The 23011-nt window shown below is 42.0% G+C and overlaps 1 protein-coding gene across 16 annotated transcripts in view; it reads left to right on the forward strand.

Moving 5' to 3' along the window:
- ZNF438 (zinc finger protein 438) overlaps nucleotides 1–21925 on the forward strand; it is a 403052-nt gene extending 381127 nt beyond the window's left edge. For all 16 annotated transcript variants that reach the window (XM_077896922.1, XM_077896924.1, XM_077896927.1 and 13 more), the window contains 2 exons: nucleotides 17448–19284; nucleotides 20613–21925. In XM_077896922.1, coding sequence (XP_077753048.1) covers nucleotides 17448–19284; nucleotides 20613–21237 — 2462 coding nt within the window. In that variant the 3' untranslated portion in view covers nucleotides 21238–21925. The remainder of the gene's footprint in view (nucleotides 1–17447; nucleotides 19285–20612) is intronic.
- Nucleotides 21926–23011: the final 1086 nt, after the last annotated feature.

A 23011-nucleotide genomic window follows, 5' to 3' on the forward strand; every position in this document is an offset into this window, starting at 1 on the left:
TGTGACATTCATATGGAAACATTTTTATCTTAACTAGTGGTGTAAATGCTGTTCTTGGGCTTTTGGTACCATTTTATTTCTCAGACCAAGTACAAATTGACATTTTCAACCTGGTTTTGGTTAACTTACTTAATGTTGGAAATTGGAACTTTCCAGTGTAATCACCTCTGCAAAATACCACTATGGATTATTAGTATGTTATGCTGTTGACAGAAGTACAAATGGAAAACACACACATACCTATAGGAATTTCCTCATAGAACAAAATGGAAATAACCTGAGTGGCCTAAAGTTTATCAGGTAGACCTAATATTGGAAGTTACTTTCCTATTTTGAGATAAAACACTAGAGTTTAAAATATTCTTATTGGTAAATTCAGATTATGAGTATTTTTGTTGTTTGAAATAACCATATTTCCACTGCTTAAAAAGCAGGCTACTAATCATAGTCTGCTTGGGCATGTATCAGTGTCAATGTGGCCATTTGGCAGCAGAGTCAGAAGCTCCAGTTAACCATGCAAATATATTTCATAGCATCACATTCCACTTTGTCAGAACCCCCCGCTGCCTTTATATTATTAACGTAAATGCAGGTGCAAATAGCATTTATGTTCTTTGATAGAAAGCAGTTGGAGACATTTCACTGAGGGACACAACACTTTCAGATTGTGTACATCTGTTCAAATAATGTATCCAGCCCCAGTGACATGAACACAAGGATGGAAACATCTGCCCCTGAGACCATTTGCCATATAGCAGGTGCTTACATCTTTATTTATGCAGATGGTTAGTATGATGAGTTGAGCTGGGATAAAAGCAAAGAAGTTTGACAGAGGTATTTAGTATGCTTTGCAAGCCAGAAATATAGGTTAGGTGTTTCATGTTTGTAAAAGTCTAATACTAATAAGAATAGAAATGCATAAGTCTTGTAAAGCTTTAATGAAATAAACATACTGTCCCTCTGTAGATTAATTGGCACCAAAATTATAAAGATATTTACAGAAATTCCAACATCCAACTTATGCTAGAAACAAAACTTAATTAGTTTTAATAAAATGATTTTGAATGCATTTTGTTACAAGTTCTTTAAAACAGTGTTTTATTTTTTAAAAGATTATATACTACCAAGAAAATCTTGTGATAACATTTCCTAAAACTAGGGGAAAATACAAATATCATTTTAAAAAAATATTTTTATTGGAATTCAATTTGCCAGCATATTGCATAACACCCAGTGCTCATCCCACCAAGTGCCCCCCCTCAGTGCCCATCACCCAGTCACCCCAACCATCTGCCCACCTCCCCTTCCACTACCCCTTGTTCATTTCCCTGAGTTAGTTGTCTCTCATGTTTTGTCACCCTCACTGATGCAAAATACAAATATCATTAATTTAAATATAATTTATTAGCTATTCCATGAATATAAATTCAAACTAAGTAAAATAAATTTTTGCAGCATTACATCTTTATAAGATTTTTGTCTAGCATTTTATTATTTAATCTTCATTCTAACATTTCCAATTACTGATATTTTAGTTATAATTGATATTTTTATTAGGATAAATTACCTTTAAATGCCTTATTTTCAAAACTGTGTCCCATGGACCTGCCATATTATATTCTCACAGGAAACAATAGTGAAGGGAACAAAAACTTATCAACCAAAAGCAAGACATTTCCAGATTTTGTCTTATGTTCTCATTCACCCACAGAACAAAAAATCATAGAATCTCAAAAGAGCTGGGACATTAGATTTTATTTAGTTCAGCAGTTCTCAAACTTTTATAAAAATTTGAGGACTCTAGAGAACATGTTTATGTCCATTATATCCAGTGGCATTTATCACTTTTGAGATTATAAACTGAAAATATGTATGTACTTGTGAATTCATTTTAAAATAACAATAACAAGCTCATTACAGCTGAATATAAATAACCTATTTTATGTAATTAGAAACAATTAGAAGACTGGCATAGACTTTGGTTTTTTTCAAATGTGTTGAAAGTCTAGCTTCATTAAAAATGTTGGAGTCTTATATCTGGTCTTATATTCAGTATGTTGTGATATGTCATTTATGTTGAAGTGTTTGTAGAAGATCTAGTTTTACATTAGCTGGAAAGAGAGAGAGTATATTAATAGCCTTTTCAGATAATTATGCTTATTTTTCTTGATACAATGCCAAAATGTGTCCAATAACTGTAACGGACTTTAAATGAGTCAGGTAACTTCTTAAAGTTCAGTTGTGATGAGAAATTTGAAACTTAGGTCAAGATGCTTCTTATATTCTGCTACTTTTTGATCTGGCTTACATTTGAGTTAGTCTTTTAACCATCCATGTAACATCAGGTATGGGTTATTTTGGGGGGAGGGGGAAGTTCACTGAGTTTGTGGATCTTCTATACATCATTTTAGCCAGTATTTTAAAGATCCTCTTTGTTCATGTGACCAGTCCCACCCCAAAAATCATTAAGTATTTGGAAGTTTCAGATTTCCAGTGATGGATTCATGTTTTCCAAAATTCTAACTGCCCCTTTTAAGAGTACTTTTTTTTTTTTTTTTTTTTTATCACTGGCAGTGGTTACCATCAGTTTTTTTTTGTTTGTTTTTTTGTTTTTTTTTTTCTTGTAGTGACAAGCTTTGTTCATCCACTTTTGGGAAAATATCTGCCAAATACCCACGTTTGACCATGCTCTTTCAACATGTGTCTGTCAGATGTTCTTTCAAGTAAAAGTGGTATTCCATGACAAAAGGCACTAGATCAGCTTCACAACTCAGTGGCACACGTGCTTTCCCTCAGGTCATCCTTCAGTATGCAGCAGAAGGTTCTATGCTATGAACCATTTCATCACACAGAATTTTAAAATGGCATGTAAGGACCATGGTTTTTATAACACTAAAATTGTGTGCTGCTTCTGCTGTGTTGTACTGAGAGAGTGTGTTAAGAATATGGCTGTGTGGACAGTTTGCTGTCATTGCCTGAACTCAGGCTAAGGTGCCAGAGCACTTTGACCCAATGCTTCCTTTTGTCCCATCAGTGCAACATATGCAAAGGTCAACACACTGGAAAAGGCAAATGGCATCTTGTTATTAGTATGAGAGGAGGGTGTTGGGACCCTTCCCAGGGTTTGCAGACCACATTTTGAGTACTGATGCTCCACTCTCATCCATTCTTGTTAAAGGAAGCAGCTAAAGATCAATAAGGATTATTATCTTGCTCAGACTAGTTCCAGTAGCAAAAGGAAGAACCAAAGCCAGCCCTCTGCTCTCCTTCTTATATGTAATTTGTTTGCTTTTCCCTGAGGAACTCCTTCTCCCCCAACACCACCAAAAAAGGGAAAAGCCCCCAGATCCATAGGCCACAGCACTGATGTTTGATCAAGCTTATTAAAGGGGCAGGGCTTTCCACAGGAGGAATTCAGAAATTCTTTCAACATTTTTAGACTTTTTTGCTCCCAGTGTTCCTCAGTGACTTCCATTTCAAAAGCCGGTGGTATGGGATTAGAAAATCTATATTATTTCTACACTATAAAAGACGTTTGTAATGATTTTTTTCTTCATTTTTGCACATCATAAAAAAGTACTTTAAGTCAGTACTTAGATGTGTCATTAAATATATTGTGTAATTGTTGCTTTTAAAAGGTTACTTTGGGTGTGAGCCTGATTTTCCCACTGGAAACTGTAAAAGAAGGCCACCTTTGCAAGAGCCTAGCTTTTAGTGCCCAGGATACTGTGAAGGGAATCACTCTGTGTATTAACTGCCCCTCCAGCATCCATGCTATGGATTCCTATTAGAAAAAGAAAGCTCACTCTCTCTCCTGATAGTTACACTGTGATTGGAAAAGGGTAGTCAAAAAGATCTTTATTTTCTCAACATAGAGATGGATTATGTGGCACTCATTAGCCACTGGGGGAGACTGACATATGACTAGATAAATTGCAAAACATCTTAATAAGTAATAAGTTCAGTGTGTTGGAATATCAGGGGAACAGCTTTGGTGCTAGACAGACCTGGGTTCAAATCTAATTCTCACCAGCCTTGTGCCCTTACAGGAAATATTCAGTTTCCGTGTCCATAGACTGGAGATGTTAATATTAAGAGTTGGTGGAGGATTAAATAAGATATAATAGATTAAGCACCCAATCTGACTCCTGAAAGTAGGACATTTTAGTATTCCACAATGGAATTTAAGGGGGTAGGGGACTGAGGGATGAATACAAGTTGATGAGTAGAGACAGGGACCATATATACTAACTACTATTAAATTTTCTCAAGAAAAGAAAGGAGGTAGGAAAGTAGCTTGAAGAGGAGATAAAGCCCAAATACTCTTTATTGGTGTTTTTGGTTTTATATTTTTGTGTTCAACAAAAGCAAAGGAGAAAGCAAGACAGTATGGTTGAGAGTTAATAGTTCACTCATTAGTGAATAACATATTGTGTGATGGCTGTGTACCAGAATCTGGGGACTGAGGTCCTGGAAGTGAATAAAATGAGCTCCTGCTTGCTTGGAGATAGATAATATTATACCATTATAATGAAGGACAGTTAAAGCAGAGAAAGAAACAGCAGGTGATCATATGGGGCTGAACAGGTACTTCTAGATAGGATGGTCAAGAAGGCTGGGAGCTCACTGATGGTAAAGGACCTCTGAGGCAGCATGAGGGGCCTGGAGAGAAGCATGGGGTGCAGAATAGGGTTGGAAATACTCCCATTTCCTTATTCTAAACTGCACATTTTTTCACATTTTACTGTCTTGGGACTTGAGGTAGATGAGTTGTATATTTAGAGTAACAGTGATTCTCCCTCCTTTTCCCTCACTTTTGAATAGGGAAGTTTATTTGTGTTGTCTAATTACATATAAGAATTTAGAAAAAAGGAGAAGGAACAGTACATGAGTTCCTACTTGATGACTTCTCTTTTGTGCACAAGGTCCTAGTTGCTCTAGGCTGCTATAGAAAAGTCTCATAGAATAAGTGGCTTATAAACTGTCACAATTCTGGAGGCTGAAAGTACAAGATCAGAGTCCCAGCTTCATCAGATTCTGGTGACAGCTGTTGGGGAGGAAAAATTTTTTCTCTACCCTTTTTGGTTCTTTGGCTGACCTAATAATCATATTAACAGAGGACAAGAGAAAAACAAATTTAATTATGTATGAATGGAGGCCCCACAAAGACAATGAAATCAAGGATAAGTTGGGCAATTGATATTTATAGGCCATCCTGAGCTAAGAAAGGAGTAGGGGCCTGAGGCTTCAAAGGGGAGGAAGGTAATTCATAGGATGATAAGAAGAGCAGGTGTTTGGTAATTAGATGTTTCCCCTGCTATATACAGATAAGGCATTTAGATCAAAGTTATCTCTGGTAATATATCTCTCTCTGATCCAGGCCCCCTAGCAAAATTCTTTTAGGTAGTTAGGAAGAGGTAAAAGTTTTTCTTGAGTCTTCTGGGTCTTGATTGCCTTCAGTTCAAAATAAGCCACATACCAAGGATGCCTAGGTAGCACAATCAGTTAAGTATCTGAATCTTGGTTTCAGTTCAGGTCATGATCTTTGGGTCCTAGGATTGAGCCCCACATTGGGCTGTATGCTCAGCACAGAGTCTACTTGAGATTCTCTCTCCCTCTCCCACTGCCCCCACCACCACTCATGCTCTCTCTCGCACTCTCTCTCTCTCTCTCTCTCTCAAATGAATAAATCTTTAAGAAATAATAATCCATATGCCAAAGTAGGACATTTTGGGGTCATGTATTCTGCTCCCCTTCAGAATCCTCTTCTGGGTTGCAAACCAACATCTTTTCATTGTATCTTCACATGGCAGAAAGAAAGCAAGAGAGTTCTGGGGTCTCATTTATGAAGACATCAATCCTATTCATAAAGGTTCTTCACTCATGACCTAATTCTCTCCCATTGGCCCCATCTTTGAATATCATTATACCAGGGCATTAGGATTTCAACATATGAATTTTGGGGTAACACAAACATTACATCCATTGCAAGGTCAATGCCAAAAATCATTGGTGAGAGAGAGAGACAAAGATAAATTGGGGGTGGAGGAGAAAGAGAGTGCCTCAGAAAAGCAATGAGAGAAACCTGAGTGAGGCCCAATGAGAAACTGAGGAGAGTCTCTTAGGGATAAAAAGAGATTGTGGAATAGGTCTGCAGTTCGACACTAGATACTTTAAATTTGTAATGTCTATTGTTCACAGTGGTTGGAGTTCTCAGCACTAGGCAGCAGGCAGTGGGAGTGGAGAGCAGTGTAGGACCAGGTAAGATAGATGCTGTAGGAAGACAGCAGTGGGGTGAACCCACCATATGCTGGCAGTGTGCATGGATGGTCAGCCATTAGGCCAGCTCCAGAACCAGGGGTCATCTAACCTAAGTACACACACATACAAATGTGCAGAACCTTGAGAAAAAAAAGAATGCAAGTGGACTGCATAATCACTGTATCTCTTCAGGAATGATGGAGAGTTAACTCTTACATGTTTCTAACATGTAGATGAGAGTACATGTTCCTTCAACCAGACTTTGTCATTGCCATCCAAATAACAATAAAGGTGTTGATGGAGGAGAAGCCAAGCAGAATTCAAAAGGAAAGGATTCCAAAGTGGTCCTACAGCTTTCCAACTCTGAGGATTCTGTACTAGCTTGTGTTGGCATCTGATTACCTTAGCTGCATCTCAGAATCTGTATTTGCTAGTTAACTCATATGCAACCAATCTGGTCAGTTCCACAAAGATAATCATCGCGCATGCAGTTAACTTAGTATCAGTGGGTGCCTGGTGCTTCCTTTTCTCTTTATTTTCTTCAATGTGTCAGTATCACAGGTAGTCTCTCTATATTAATCAAGGTGTATCCTGATTAAGAAATAATTAACAGCCAGGACGTACTAAGCAGGAGTTTTAGGGAATAATAATCTACATGACAAAGGTATGCACAGTCCTGTGCATTTGCACTTACAAATCATGAACTATTTGATATAAGAGCTGAGGTACAGAAAAACTTGCAGCAAAAAGGGTTATAAATCACTGTGAGTTGAAAATAAATTAGAAGTAAAAACAAAACATCTGTAAAACTATACTGTAAAGTCATGGAACAATTACTTCATTTTTAAAAATGCAGTTTGTGTACTCCTTAAAATTGCCCATTCTATAAAGTAAACCTACTTTTGAAATCACAGTATAAAAATATCTTTGTGATTCCAGTCCCTTGCTTTTAACCCTATTGTGATCTTCACCACGTTGATTTCATAGTCATGGTATTTTGACCAAAGGCAAACCTTCTATATGTGTCCTCATTTCATTGTTCCCACTGACTGCACATTCTCATGTTGAAAGCTTATCTTTCTGTTTATCTCACTAAGGAAAAGGTTTTCTTCACCAACTGTCATCTTGTTACTCATCCCAGATACTTAACTCTTCCAACTGATATTAAAGTAGAAGATTAAAGAGAAGGGACCCATTTTTTAATTTCTTGGTGGAAGAATTCTTGTCACAAGGCATTCATGCAGCCTACTAAAGCTCTTTTGCCAGAGACGTTTCCTTGCTTACTCATTGTGTTGAAAAACCACTGCCTCAGAAAATGTCAGAATCTTCTGGAAAGATGATATGCACAGATATTTGCTATGAGTGCTAAGACATCAAACAAAGTGATATGCTGCTTTTTTACCTGCATGAAGTTCAGTTATCAAGGTCTTCTGAATTTCAACCATGTGACCCCACTGCATCTTAATAATTCTAGTAATATTAACTGAAGAATGGGAGAGTGGGATTAATAAAGCATTTTAAAAGTTTCTATTTGTCTTGCTTTGTGTCCTCCATAGATCATTAGCTTTTCGTTAAATTTTCATGCTACTCAGTCATTCTTAGATTGGGGTAAAGATACAAAACTGAGTTTTGTAATAATGAATAAAATCTTGCCCATGTTATAATTTTTTTGGCCAAAAAGATTAATAACTTTATCTTTCTAAATGTATTAAAAATTTAAAGATTTCATATAGTTTTCAACTGCTTTTCATCAGAAGCACTTGAAATAAAAAATTCCTCCCAGAAATAAGGACTGATAGAAGAACTGATAATTAAAATGAAGGAGAAATTCATTGAAATTGGGATTAGTAAAATATATTTTAATGATAAAGCTTTTAAAATTTTCTTTTCATTTGGGACATGAATTATGTGGCCCAAAAAAAGAATAATTACTTGAACTTATAACAAACCACGTTGTATTAATTTTCCTTTTATTGCCATTAACATTTTAGGTAATTTGCATTTAGATTCTTCCATAAAGAATGCTTGTTTCCTCTTGCTTCCTTCTAATTTATTCAATTTCATGGGCTCCTCTTTCGGTACCCACCTTTTCTTTTCCAAACTCAACCTGTCTTAAATGTTTTTCTTAATGAGTTCCTCACAAAAATACTGAAATCTACAAGAAAGTGTGTGTTTTTTTTTTTTTTTAAGAAAGTGCTTTCAGAATCGTGGTTGACCTGTTCCTATCCTCTGTGAGAGTCCACATATTTTTCCTCCTGAACTGAAAAATCAGATGGCTATTGCTCTCATGGTGCTGCAGAACTGTGGCCAGCATCCCTGGTTCTGCTCTAGGTCTCTTTCTTCCCAGGGCCACTGAGACCTTGGCTCACCCCCTCCCCCTGTACAGGCCTGCCTAGGGTGGAGAACAACAACAATTAGCCTCAATACTCAATATAAACAAAAGCAGGGAAGAGTGTCCCCATAAAACAGCTCTTTAAAATGCGCATATGTTAACTCCTATTCACAATAATTGTTCATCTGATTAGCACTTTGTCAACTGGGATGTAAAACTTGGGGGTAGGGAGGTAGAGGGGGTGATCAGATAGATGAGATGAGGGGAAGGTCAAGCTGCCATGATAGGTGGCTGCAGAGCGGCAAGAAAGAAAAACTACTTTACAGTTTTATTGGGACCATTATTCACAAATAATAGCCATTTCTTCCCTCTTTTCTTCATTTACCTTTCAGAAAAGAAACATTAGTTTAAGATTCAGGACTATTTCCATATGATTAGCAATTCAAGATTTGTGCACTTTTTTCCTTCCCACCAAAAACAACCGTCAGGAACTGAATACTTTTTGTCAAGAGAAAGTGAAAAGCTAATGTCTGCTGAGCATCTCACTGTGATAGGCACTATCCTGGCACCTTCGTGGGTACTTTTTTCATTGAGTCCTGACAGTGACCTTTGCACAAGGTATTCTTATCCCCATTTCATGAAGGACAGTTTGGCTCAGAGTGTGACATTCCCAAGCTACGAGACAGAGCCACAAGCTGAAACCACATCTGTTTGAACCCAAACCCTATGTTTTTACTGGAGACTATGATAGTGGCCATAACCATGCATAATAGCTCAGTCAGCGTGGACAAGTAGAAAGAGCCCTTGGAATCAACTGGGCCAAGGTTTGAGTTCCAGCAGCATTACTTTGCCAGCTTTGAAATCTTTAACTATAAAAAGTACCTAATAATAGTTTCTCTTTAAGACTAGCTATTTGAGAGAGAGCCTGTGTGCTAGCACGTACAAGCGGTGGAAAGGGCAGAGGGAGAGAATTTCCAAGCAGACTCTTGCTGAGAGCACAGAGCCTGATGTGCTCTATCTTATGACCCAGGCGATCAGGACCTGGGCTAAAATCAAGAATTGGATGCTTAGGGATGCCTAGGTGGCTCAATGGTTGAGCATCTGCCTTTGGCTCAGGGCATGATCTTGGGGTCCAGGATCAAGTCCCCGGTCGGGCTCCTTGCAAGGAGCCTGCTTCTCCCTCTGCCTACATCCCTGCCTCCCTCTGTGTGTCTCTCATGAATAAATAAATAAAATCTTAAAAAAAAAAAAAAAGAATCAGATACTTAACCCACTGCACCACCTAGGCACCCCTCTCAGAAATTTCAAACTCAGGTTTTTGTGGCCATTCAATGACATGGTGCATGTAAAGTATTTGACGTGTGCTAGGACGTAAAGAAACTCTGATGCTCAGAAAGCAGGAATCCTCTTCCTTCCTAAGAGAGGCAACAAGTCACTGTTTGGCAGGACAGCTCTCAGCTGCCTGTGGTGCGGGGAGGGTGGCCGACTCTCACTGGCAGTGTGACAGGAAGGAAGGAGAAGGCGTTAGCTGAGACCATGGCTCTGCAGAGCAGGGAAGTGTGCAAGCGGAAGGGACCAGACTGGACTCTGATATAAGACACTCGATTAGGGAAGTGCCTCTTTCCTTTGTGTGGTATCAGATTGCCTAAAATTTGGGTCCTAGATGCACTGATTCTCGGAGGTCTTAGTGCTACAGATAAGGGGACTAGAGATGATGTTTGGCATCCCGAGTCCTTAGACTTGTGCCTGTCACCAGCACATTTTGCAGTGCACTCTGCAGTCAGTGCAGAGGAAATTCCTGTTAACTGTGGCTGCAAAGACTGAGTGGTATCTTGGGGAGCGAGTAGGCAAGGGCTCAGTGTGTTCATAGGTTTTTCAACAAAATTAAGTTGAGCTCCTTCGCGTCATGAAATTATTTCTTTTATCTTGTACATCTCCAAGATTTTACCATATTTGTTTTAACCAGAGACCATCTTGGAAAACAGTTTGAATCCCAACTGGAATTTATTATTTGAAAGCCAAGTGAGAGGGAGAATAGGGATGCCAGCAAATAAAATTTAAAATAGGGTTTTTCAGTTTAATAAAATTAAGACCTAAACAGCATCTGAAAATTCTGGCCCTTTGTGGCGAAGACTTTGGCAGCACTTTGGTTCAGAGCCTAGGTCCAGGGAGCCCATTTCAAGAGCAGGGACTCTCGTCTCTCTGCCCATTCACTATTCCATGCTCAGCAGAAGGCCCCAGAGTCAAAGGGGTGATGGAACTGTGCCCAAACCATCGAAGGGACGGGCAGGAACAACTTTACTCAGGAGCAACAGAGCAGACCCTGGTTCTCACTGTGGAAACCAAGGAGGCACTTGATGATTGCAGTCATCTATAGAATGGCCAGCCCTTGTAATTTTCTCTTACTCAGTATTTTCTAGACCTTGTTGTGAGACTGTGTGATCAAGCTGGCTGCCATACTGGCACTTTAGCACCATCAAGCCCACCGTCTTCTCCCTGCTGTCCCTCCCTGCAACCAACACCCATCATACCAGTTGTCTGATGGTGTTGGAAGAGGAGGAGGATACACATTGTCCTTTGTCCAGACAGTTATGATCTGGCAACCTTATTGGACTTGTTGGAGTCCTATGGATAGTAAAAGCAAACTCAACTTTTAAAAAAATCTGCTTTAATCTTCAAATGAATATTAATTTTTCGTGAATTCTCTCTAATGAGTGGGCTTTCAGAAAGTCTCATTTAATGATAATTGAAGTTTTGGGATATGACAAGTCGTTTCTATTTTGAGTTTCCTTTTTCCCCCTCTTCTTAAAATTCAGAGATAACATTATACCTTGTAGTTAATTGCGGCAACCTTGTATATAATTTAGTCCCTTGGAGGGGAGAATGAAGGAGAGGAAGGTCTTTAGTTCAAATCGGAATGGGACAGATCTGCAAGGTGTGGACTTTGGCACGTAAATTAATTTCCTCGTCTCATTTGTCTTAACCTGTGAAAAGGGAACAAAAATAGTTATTTGCAAAGTTTGTGTGAGGGTTCAATGAAAAGACCTAGCACAGATTCCAACTCATAATAAGGACTCCGTACCTCCGTTCTTCTTTAATCCATAGTTACATCCATTTTTCACCAACTGTAAATGCCACTTTGCAAAAGTTATTTTTAATACACTTAACATAGAAAAAAAAACAGCCCATATTTAAAATCCTAATATTAAGTTTCACATTGTATAATTGCACAACATTAATTTTACTGAGTGAGCCTTTTATGTTTTCAGTTAATAAAGTCCATGTTTAGTGCCCGAGAGCCCTGTGAGTCTCTTTAACTGTGTTATGGGAAATTTTGCAGGATTTCCAGAAATTATGAATGTCACTGGAAGTTTCTACCTCTCATTATTTAGTGCACAGTTCCTTGAGATCTACAATTCAGTAGGTGACAGGGGAGGGTTTTTAGATCACGCCATCTGGGGAGGCCTTGTAAATGCGTATGGAGCAAACCACTGTCGTAATTGCATTGCCAAGAAAGGCTTCCTGCAGTCACACCGTCCTAGTAGTTTAGAGTTTTAAAAAGTTAACAGCATTTTCACCTTCCTCTAAGGACTCCTGTTGTTCAAACTACTTTAAAAAAATTGTAGTCATTCTAGCATAACTGACCTTTATTGCAAATTGCGTCGTTCTGTCCTAAAGAGCCCAGTGTTTGCGGGACTCTCATTGTCCTTGGGAAGTAATGAGCTCTAGTACTTCTCAGTGTTTAACTTTGGGGGGTAGTTATGCACGGCCTGTCAGATTATTCGATTACTTCCCTCATCGTTAGCAATTCTTGTCCTTAAATAGGCAACAAGGAAAAGAGAAAACCGAAGACACTCCGTGTGTAATCTAGACATGCTCATTTATGCAGAGGCACACACATACCCACCACAACTAACCCCAAAGGTACCCGTTTTAAAAACAGATTCAAAAGGGAAATTTAATTTTCCTTGCATTCATTCAGCGGATATTTGTGAGCACCTCCTGTGTGCCAGGCAGAGGGAGTATTCAGTGGGAAATAAGCATGTGTCCCATGCTTCATGGGAAACATGCCCCCAACCCAAAGGCCACCACCAGTGCCAGTTTCTTTTGCTTCCCTTCAGAGATATACTGTGCATAGAAGGAATATATTTGTGTGTGTACCTCACTATTTTTTTGTAATCCAAGTGATAGCACACTATCCATCTCACATCTTGGAGAATATTCCAGATTGGTCTAGCTCATCCTTCTTTCTTACTGTTGCATAGCATTACACTGGATGGTTGGATGGTTATTTTATGATGTCCCTGTTGCTGGACATATTGAAGTAATTCCTAGGGGATGTTTTTCTTCTATTTTAGGGCCTTGTGTCTTTCTCCTCTGCTTTTACATTTCTTCTAGTGCATCACCCCATTCTGTGTCGTTCCATCAATAATGATTCTGGGAAAAGGGACACATCACCACCTTCATAGACACCCTCACCCTTGTCTGTACTTCCTGACTGATCCAAGCCAGCATGACAAGGTTACATTTATCCAAGGTTACATTTACCCACAGATTTCTTGTGATCGCCTTATAATTGTTGATCTTGAAGACAACAGATCAACTTTCCTACTCCAGGATCCACTGCTTTGAATTACAGCAAACTTGACAGTTGACTCCATTTGGCAGGCATCACCCCTGTCACCTAGGACTCTGGTTGCAGCTGCCCTGGCTGCTCACTGTCCAATGTTCTCCTGTGCTGAAGCAGCCAGGTACCCCAAGGGGCTCCCTTTGCTCCTGGATCAGAGGCGGCCTCCTTTTCCTTTGAATGGCATTACTCTTGCAGTGTGATTTTATTTCCACCATAACATAGAAACTTTTGAAGATCAATCAAAGCACAGTAACTTTAAATGCATCATAATTAGATCTCTCCCTTTTGGATGGCTCTATAAAGTGTATCTTGTTTCATTTCTGGAAACCTTAACTGTCAGAAGGTTGCTTTCTCACACTTGGTCATAAAAACATAGGAAGCCCCTTCCCAACTTAAATCTTTAGAGATTTTGAAGTGACCTTGACCACTGGTTGTTGCTTCAGCTGTACTTTCTGGTTTCTATTATTTCTGCTCTTCTTCATGTTGACATCACCTTTCTGTGCCTCTGAGGTTCAGTTTTTCCATTTCTAGTTGTTTCTTCTCTCTTCAACCCCTGCTTTCCCCCTCTGTGGATATCTGGTTTTTGTTTGTTTGTTTGTTTGTTTGTTTTTTAAAGCAGTTTCTTCTTCAGCACTGGCTTGTTGCTTTGACTGTGTTATCTTGTACCTGAGCAGCATAATTTACTGTTCTCTCTTATTCCCCCAGATGGTTAGTCAGCAGGTCTCACCAATCCCCTTTATATTAAAGGGTTTTATCATGATGCTAACCCAGTTTCTTATACTGGCAGTGAAATTAAATTGAAAAATATATATGATTTTCTAGAGATAGAGCTTTTCCTTTTTTAATTTTGAAATTTTGGAAAAGTTAACATTTGCTTTTGAACTGTGGCCCCCTGAGTGTCCAGTGGTTGAGCATATGCCTTCAGCTCAGATCATGATCCTGGAGTCCTGGGATTGAGTCATGCATTAGGCTCCTTGCAAGAAGCCTGCTTCTCCCTCCTATGTCTCTGTCTCTCTCTCTCTGTCTCTCATGAATAAATAAATAAAATCTTTCAAAAAAAATTAACTGAGGCCCCCTTTCTTCCTTTTTTTAAGACAATTTTCTAAACTCTATCTGTAAATTCTTTATTTTAGCCATTTATCACTTAATTGCCACTTACAGATTCAACAAATAATTATAACATTTCTGCCACATGCCCAACACTGTCCTGGGCCCTGGAGACTAGACAAGCTCTGCCCTCCAGAAATCCACTTTAGTGAGAGAGACAGTGGCCCATGATATAATCCAGGAGATGGAGCCAATGTGCTAGAAAATGACAACAGGAAAGCAGGTGGGGAGTTCAATTTTAATTAACGGGATTAGAGATGAGCTCCCCAGGAAGAAGCCATTTGACCAGACTCAAGGAAACACAGTAGCAAGTGCTGGGGATTTACCTGGAGGGAGAAAGGCATCCTGGCAGTGAGCACAGTGTGAAAGCGAAGGAAGTGGGTGTGTGACACCCGGAAGGAACAGCAAAAAGTCCCCCATGCTGGAGGGGAGCAAACAGAGGAAGTTGGTCAGAGAGATTCCCAGGAGCCCATGGCGGGAGGCCTTTCATACCATCTCAAAGACTTTGGCTCTGGCTCTGAGATGAAGAGCCATTGGACAGTTTTGAGCAAGTGAGTGAGGGGATATGTCTTGTTCTGTGAGGCACTATTGTCACATATTATTTCAGGGAGATTTATGACTGATTAAGAAAGCAGCCTTTCTTCTAGTTATTTTGTGTTTAGTCAGAGTACGAAATAGTTCTAAAGGACCTTGAGTTTTCTCTCCTCTTCCTTCCTCATTGTTGTGTAAATGCCCAAGACCATTATTATTATTAATATCATTTAATAAGCCTGGTCTTTCAGCAACCAAGAGCTGTCAGTAACATTAAGCTTTTTATAAACTCAATCCTGGGGGTGCCTGGGTGGTTCAGTCAGTTAAACATCTACCTTCAGCTCAGGTCATGATCCCAGGGTCCTGGGAAGGAGCCCCGCATCAGGCTCCCTCCTCAGCAGGGAGTCTGCTTCTCTTTCTCCCTCTGCTGCTCCCCCTGGTTGTGCATGCACACACGGGTGCGCGCGCGCTCTCTCTCTCTCTCTCTTAAATAAATAAATAAATAAATAAATAAATAAATAAATAAATAAATATCTTTTTAAAAATCAATCCTGATTTAATATATTTCTTTACAACTTATTTCAGTACTTCTTCCACAAGGATGAGAAGATAAGGCTGAAAATGAAAGACATTTGAATTCAAAAGCCACAAATACAGAACCAGAAAATAAATCACAGTATGGTAGGAAGGAGAAGCGAATATGGCAGACTCATTTAGGAGACTGTCAAGAGGTGATTGGCCTATTTACCCACAAACTTCATGGAAACCAAGCTAAAAAGGATACCAACAGATCACACAATTATCCTGACCTGAGTTTTTCCAGACCATAGTGCTTGTCTTTTCCCATCTTACTCTAATGCAAACTGCCATGTGATATAGGTTTTTAACATGCTTCTTCCTCCCCCAAAAAGTGATTACTTTCTAAAAGTTAGTCAGGGGCACGTGGCTGGCTCAGTGGTTGTGTGTCTGCCTTTGGCTCGGGTCATGATCCTGGGTCCTGAGACTGAGTCCCTCGCAGGGACCCTGCTTCTCCCTCTGCCTATGTCTCTGCCTCTCTCTGTGTGTGTCTCATGAATAAATAAATAAAATCTTTTAAAAAAATTTTAAAAATAGAACAAGTTGGTCAGTATGCATTTCACCATTATTCCTACTATGCGGCTTATTTATGTGAGGAGTGTCATTTTTGCCAAAAGAAATAACTTCCCACTAAAATTGTTAGTTTTGGTAATTGTAGACATTAAAATCAAGGCTGATTTTTAAAAATGTTTTAATTCTGTTTCAGTAGACTGAAACAGATTGCCAGCTTCCGGAGGCAGAAATTGTGTCTGTTGTTCACCCTTGTGTCCTTGGTACCCCCTGAACATCCCTTCAGGTCTTCATCCACAACTCCAAAATCTCAAAAGCTCAGAAAACAAAATTTTATCAAAAGTTGGGTACCAACACTCATTCAGAGGCTAGGCCTGAACTGAGTGAGCCTATTTAAAAAATATTCATCTGTCCCACTTTTTGTGAAAACTCATGTATATTACTACAGACGTGATAATAGATCTAATTTGAGCGCTTTGCAGACCCTGCTGGGTGTTCTCTAACATTTGGTTTATGCGTCTTACTACTTCTCTACAATTTTTTCCTAAAGGAAAAGATAATTCAGTTCTTAGAAGCAGTGCATCGAAATGTTGCCTTAATTATTCTCCTAGAGTAGTTGTAATTGGTCTTCAGCTAACCTAGTAAATCCCAAGAGTGGGAAGTGTTATTGTTATCAGTTAAAATTGTCCTAATTAGTGTCCTAGCAGGTGATTCTTATGGGATTCATGTTTTCGTTATGTTGTCTCTGTATCTTATCATTTTGTATCATTTTGTTTTTCTTCAACATTTTTTAAGGTGTCACATCAGCCTTTTTAATGCTGGCGACTTAATTGCAAAAGCACACATAAACAGTTTGAAAGGTGTGAGAAGAAATTCACAAGTCACATGAGTAACAGCAACAAAGCTAGCATTCAGTCTGGAATTCCTCCGCCGTGCAAAACAACCCACTGCCAGTGGGTCGAATGGTGTGTCTTGAAAGGGAGAGAGAAATGAGCTTGATACAAGAAACATTTGTTTCACACTGAAAATACAGTGGGAAGTATGGATGTAAATTAAATATAGGCTTTCCCCTCTCCAAGCTTAATAGGGAAAATGAGACGTGTCCATAAAATAAATGAAATACGCAGCAGAAATACCAGAGGAGAGTCCTTGCAGCTAGGGGACCGGGAAGGGAGATCAGGAATCGGAACATAGGTACTTGGAGAGGGTGAGCTCATGGAGTACAGATGGGAGAGGGAGTCCAGCTATCGAGAAGCTAGCTCTGTGTTGAGTAGTAGAGACACACAAACAAATAAATTATTACAGAAAGCAGTATATGTTATCCTGGGGGCTTTGGAACCATAGCGGAGAATGATCAGTCCTTGGGAAGGTGGGCAGGAGTTGACTGTAGGGCAGGGTCTTGAGGAACTTGGGAGTTCACCCAGAAGGGCCGGGGTGGGTAACCTCTCAACAGCCCGACAGCTGCATGAGGTGACTTGTCATATTGTATCCTCCCTACAGGTGAATCCCACATCTCTTCTGGAACGATTCAGAGTGGGAAAGGCTTGCAGAATAAGAGTCAGTTTAGGACCATTGCGCCCAAAATTGTGCCCAAAGTCCTAACCTCCAGGGTGCTACCATGCCATTCACCGTCGCTCTCTGACCCAGTGAATCCGGGCCCTTCCATCAACGCCAAGCCACTGGGGGTGCCTGCCCAGAATTATGCCCTGATGCAGGTTGCTGGACAGGAAGGGACCTTTTCTCTCGTCGCCCTGCCACATGTTGCTTCAGCTCAGCCAATCCAGAAGCCCAGACTGCCACTGCCCGAAAACCTCAAACTGCCTATTCCTCGATACCAACCACCAAGAAATAACAAAGGATCGAGAAAGAAACCTGTTCAGAGCTCCTCTGCGAGTGGCGGTGACATACCTCCTGCCCAAAACCAAACGCCCCCCTCCCCCCCTGACCGGCCTGAACCTCCGCACAAAGCCAGTACCTCAGAGCAAGCACTGTCGCAGTCACTATACCCAACCACCGCCAGCGTTGGCTCAGCGGTACCAACCCACCGAGGTGGCTCTGGAGACCCTCCGCCTCCAGCAACCAGTGACCGTGGAGACCTGCACCCTCTTGCCACCCCGACGCCATCCACACAAGCAGAGCCCTCTGCCAAGCAGGCCCCCGCCAAGACTCTAGGGAGAGCGGACGTGCTGAACAAGAAAACGTGCAGTAAACCTTGTGCCATTGCCGGTGGAAAACTTAAAGAGAAAGGTGATCTCGCAAAAGCCATGACCATTTTATCACCAGCTGTTTTTGGCAACACAGTGCAGCTGATCTCTCCAGTCCCCAGAGGTAAAGTGCCCATCCTGCCCTACGCCAGAATGAAAACAGTGGAGCTGTGCAAAGCACAGTCAGATGTTAACACCGCAGACAGCTCTGTCCCTGGGCTTGGGGCACCCTGTGCCAAGACACTGGCCGTCACAGGAGGCTTCCACGCCACCACCAGAATGGCTAGCAAGACGCCTGCCCCGCAGCCAGCAAGGCAGAGTCCCTGTGGAAGCGCTTTCTGTCCCGCCACCAGACTGGACCTCAGCCACAAAGCAAAACTGAACAATGGGGCAGCAAAGAGACGAGTAAGGAAACGAAAGGTACCAGATGAAATGTTGGCATTTCAGGGGAAGAGGAGGAAATGTATCATTAATAGGTGTAAAGACAGCAAAGAAAGGGTGAAACCCGATCCCCAAGAACCCAGGGACCAAAAACCTGGGGCTCTGAAGAAATACCGTAGCATTATGCCCAAGCCTGTGATCGTCGTGCCCGCCCTGGCTCCCCTGGCCTCTCCCACGGGTGTGGCACAGGCCCAGACACCTGGCAGCCTGGGACAGGACATTGTGTTAAATCATCCATTCACTCCTAAATACCTGGGCTGGAGGCAGGATGGCAGCGCCCCTCCTAAGCCCAGCTCTGCATTGAGGAACGGCTTCTCCGGCATCAAGAAGCCCTGGCACAGATGTCACGTCTGTAACCACCACTTCCAGTTCAAACAGCACCTCCGAGACCACATGAACACACACACGAACAGACGGCCCTATAGTTGTCGGATCTGTCGCAAGGCCTATGTACGTTCAGGCAGCCTGAGCACACACATGAAGCTGCATCACGGTGAGAACCGTCTGAAGAAACTCGTGTGCTGTGAATTCTGTGCCAAGGTGTTCGGTCACGTCAGAGTCTATTTTGGTCACCTAAAAGAAGTGCACCGGGTTGTCATCAGCACTGAGCCGTCCCCCGGGGAAAGGCAGCCAGGGGACGTGCCAAAGAGCAGAGGCCTGGGTGTGCGAGGGCCAGAGGGCCCCGTGGAGAGGTGAGTGCTGATGGGACGGAGGCCTGGCACTGAGGTCGGTCTGGATTTGGAGAACAGGGCATGATTTCGTATTTGGAAAGATGAGTTTGTAAAAACATCCCTGGATTGAGATTTGTAAGGTAGCTATGTCTTCCTCCTCGTTCTGTGAAGAGGTTTCTCTCTGGTTTCTGAGCAGTGGTGGGTTTTCATTGCTTTCTGTCCTGTCCGCCATGGCCCAGATGCTGGGGACAGCAGAGTGAAGGACAATTTTTGCAGCTGAATTAATTATGAAGCAGTAAATTGCTGCATACAGTTCCCAGGGCTTTGTACAAGTAAGTTTCCCCAAACCTGTGGCCACAGAATTTATATCTAAACATCATCCTTCGCCCCAGAATGCAGTCTGACCCATGGTGGGGACTCTGTGTGCCCTGCACGGCCGGCCCCCGGGTGCCAGACCCAGCCTCTACAGTTGCCCTGTCTTTCCTGTCGTGCTGGTTTCCCGTGTCACTGTTTCCTGTGGAAGTACTACTCTCTCGGGCTTCACAGACAAACAGGCTGTGTAGCTGGACAGCCTGGCTGGCAGGGCTTCAGGCACTGGGTACACCAGGGAGGCCCCTTCAGTTTGCCTGCTTTCTACTGAAATCTGTTCTCAGCAGCACGTTCTAACTTTAAAAGCTCTGCCCCTCGTCATTCTTAATTGTCCTGATTGTTCTAAACTCTTTCTATCCAGTTGTGTCTTTCTCTGTCACATTCACTAAAATCAGGGCCTCCTATCCTGTTTCTTCCTGGCTTTTCTGTAGTTTCCCTGCTTTTCTTTTGGGCATTCCCATCCACTTGCAGATAGTCTGTGCCTGATTTCTTTTTTTTTTATTATTATTTTTTTTAGATTATATTTATTCATGAGGGACACACACACACACAGAGAAGTCTGTGCCTAATTTCATTAACACATCTGGCGGCCCCACTAAAGAAGCCCCCCTTCTTAACAGCCTTCTGTAATACATTTTGATTTTTAAGTGAATGTCCAAACTGCTCTCTCTCCGTGCTCAGGGTTAGTGAGGACAGGCAGCAGTGACGGTGGCCCTGTGCTGCCCTGCTTCCCTTGCTCCTACCCGGGGTAGAGACCAAAAGGGAAAGCCTCCTTTACTCAGTGGACACCGGGAGCTTGAGGACTGCGGGGCTGGGGCCGGAGCAGGAGTGACATGGGCGTCCCCCGGCCTCTGCTTCCCCATCCCCTGAACTTCTCCTTAGAGGGAGTGTTCTGGATCCCTGAAGGCCAACGTCCCAAAGGAAAAGCTTCAGGGATATTTTCTGTGAAATCTGATGTTGGCTATTTTCCCCCTTTGCAGGGAAAACAAGTCAAGCCCGGAAGAAGAGCTCCTCCTGAGCCAGGCAGATGAAGTCAAATTACAGATCAGATGTGGCCGCTGTCAGATCACTGCCCAGTCCTTCGCTGAAATCAAGTTCCATTTACTTTACGTTCACGGAGAGGAAATTCAAGGCCGGCTACCAGAGGAGATCCTTCCAGGAAGCCCGGCAGCTCCAGAGGAACTGGCGAAACATGTGGCTCCTTTCTGGAAACAGCATCCTGAGAGAAGAAAACTGCTGAAGAAGCTCAGTCCCCCCGAAGATGAGCTCCCCGCATTTCCCAAATTGAAAGGGCAGCCCTGCCTGCCTCCTCAGAACAGTGTGGAGACGCTCAGGAAGATGGAGGGAGCCCTGGCAGGGAGGGAGCAGGAGTGGGGGGCGGCCCCCCAGGGCCCTGCGTGTCCCAGCCCCCACGCCCCCCCCTTCCTGGGGGCCCATTCAGGCCTGAACTGTGTCCTTTGTGCACAGACGCTGGCCAGGAAGGAAGACCTCCTCCTACACTGGGAGCAGCGGCACTGCTGTGAGGACCCGCCCAAGCTGTGGACCATCTTAAATTCACTCCCCAACCAGGGGGGGATCGCACTTTCTGGCAAATCTGAATCCTGAAATACTGGGGCAGGAGGGGGTTCAAGAGAGTGTTGCTTGCTCTTTCTCTCAAGGCTTTGTTCTCTTAGGGTGGTGCTTAATTATAAAACCCAAGCAAGTTAGGATCAGCATTAATGAGCACAAGGGATTTTGTACATAGCTATATTTTCTTATTTTCTTTCTCCTTCAATGTATATTTTTCTAACCATGTGCAGTTTTATTTCAGAATTCTGTGTACTGTTAATGTCTTAGACTTTATGTGAGAATAAATAAAAAGATCAAAACTTGGAGATTGAAATGTAAAAGATTATAGGCTGTTCTCCAAGTACAGTTTTCAGCGGGTTTGAGTGTGTGCGTATATCATTTTGTTCAGCTGGTTTCTGTTTAAGTAGACCGACAAATGTGATCTATTTCCAGGTGGCAAAACCAGTTCAGTCTCAACCATAGTACAGTGTTGATATTTATCAGATTTGCTGGTGTATTAGGAGAGGCTATAGAGCAGGATATTTAATAAACTTCGAGGCTCCCATAATTGAAAATCCATGTTTCCAGGACTTAAATTTTTTTTTTAATTTTGCTATTTTCTTAAATGTACACCACCTTGGAGATCAGATGTTGGTTAAGTCTTACAGCTGTAGCGTTCCGTATCAAAGTAATCAAAACGTATTTAGTACTCCAGCTAATAAAAAAACACTTTTTTTGGTTAAAAGTTCTTTTCAAATAGTCTTTCGGGCCAGGAAATTTACAACCTGGAAAGTGCACTAGATAGTGCAGTCCAGATGGCGAGGTGTCTGAATCCGCCCTCCCTCCCAAGGAACTTCGCGGGGCTGTCGCTAGCTGGGCTTTCGATGCCACTGGGCTTTTTCAGCCCAGGGTTCGCTTTGAAAGTCAAGAGTGAATGATTTGCCTCTTAAATTCCTGGGAAGTGACCTCGAATCAGCAAAGTTGCCATTTGGAGCTCTGGGCCGTCCTGGCTGCAAGTGTATTTTCTTAGAACAGGGGAGCTTGAGCTGTCATCCAGCTGAAATTTCAGCCTTTGGGCGAAAATGCTGTGCATGTGGCCACCTCGTCTGCGCAGAGCCAGGCCCAGGCAACAGTGGCCTGTTTTCCCGGTGCTGCAGGAAGTTACCCAAGCAAGAGGAACTGAATTTGAATAGATGAGCTCGTGGGTCTGTCTTAAGTCATCTGTTTTTAATGTCTTATTGTAAAAGCAAGCGTTTGTAAGCATGATTTGGCTCAAACAGTCCAGGAACGGAAAACTCAATCCTTGACCTTTTGTAAATCATTTTTGTAAATTTGAGAATAGGAGCCTAAGAGTGGAAATCTCAGAAAGATTTTGCCATGGTTTACGGAGCAATCGCGCTCTACCGAGTTTGAAAGGGATCATGGCAGACCTTCACTGATATTTTTAGAATGAGGTTGGTAATGAAACCACTTTACCATTCAGTATAGCACTCTGTGTGTTTGGGGAAGATTGGTCTGAAGACAAGAAGAAGGACATCCACTAAGAATCCTACTTGAATTCAAGCCATGAAACTCGGATTCAAACTGTAATTCGGAGACTCCTCAGTGCTCCAATACTAAGCAGCATTTCTGAAACACGAGCCAGTTGGCTAAGGCATAGGAGTGGGCGTGGAGTGTGTCTGAAGCAGAGGTGTGGGGTCAGGATGCACTCACCCAGCATGGAAAGTCCGGGTCCCCAAGGTTCTGGAGACACCACCCACCTACGGCCAGTGTATAACCACAAGGGCACAACACTGAGGGTATAGACGGCCTCTGAAAAGGAGACTTAGGA

Source organism: Canis aureus, chromosome 5 (genome assembly GCF_053574225.1).
Source record: "Canis aureus isolate CA01 chromosome 5, VMU_Caureus_v.1.0, whole genome shotgun sequence".
NCBI lineage: Eukaryota > Metazoa > Chordata > Mammalia > Carnivora > Canidae > Canis > Canis aureus.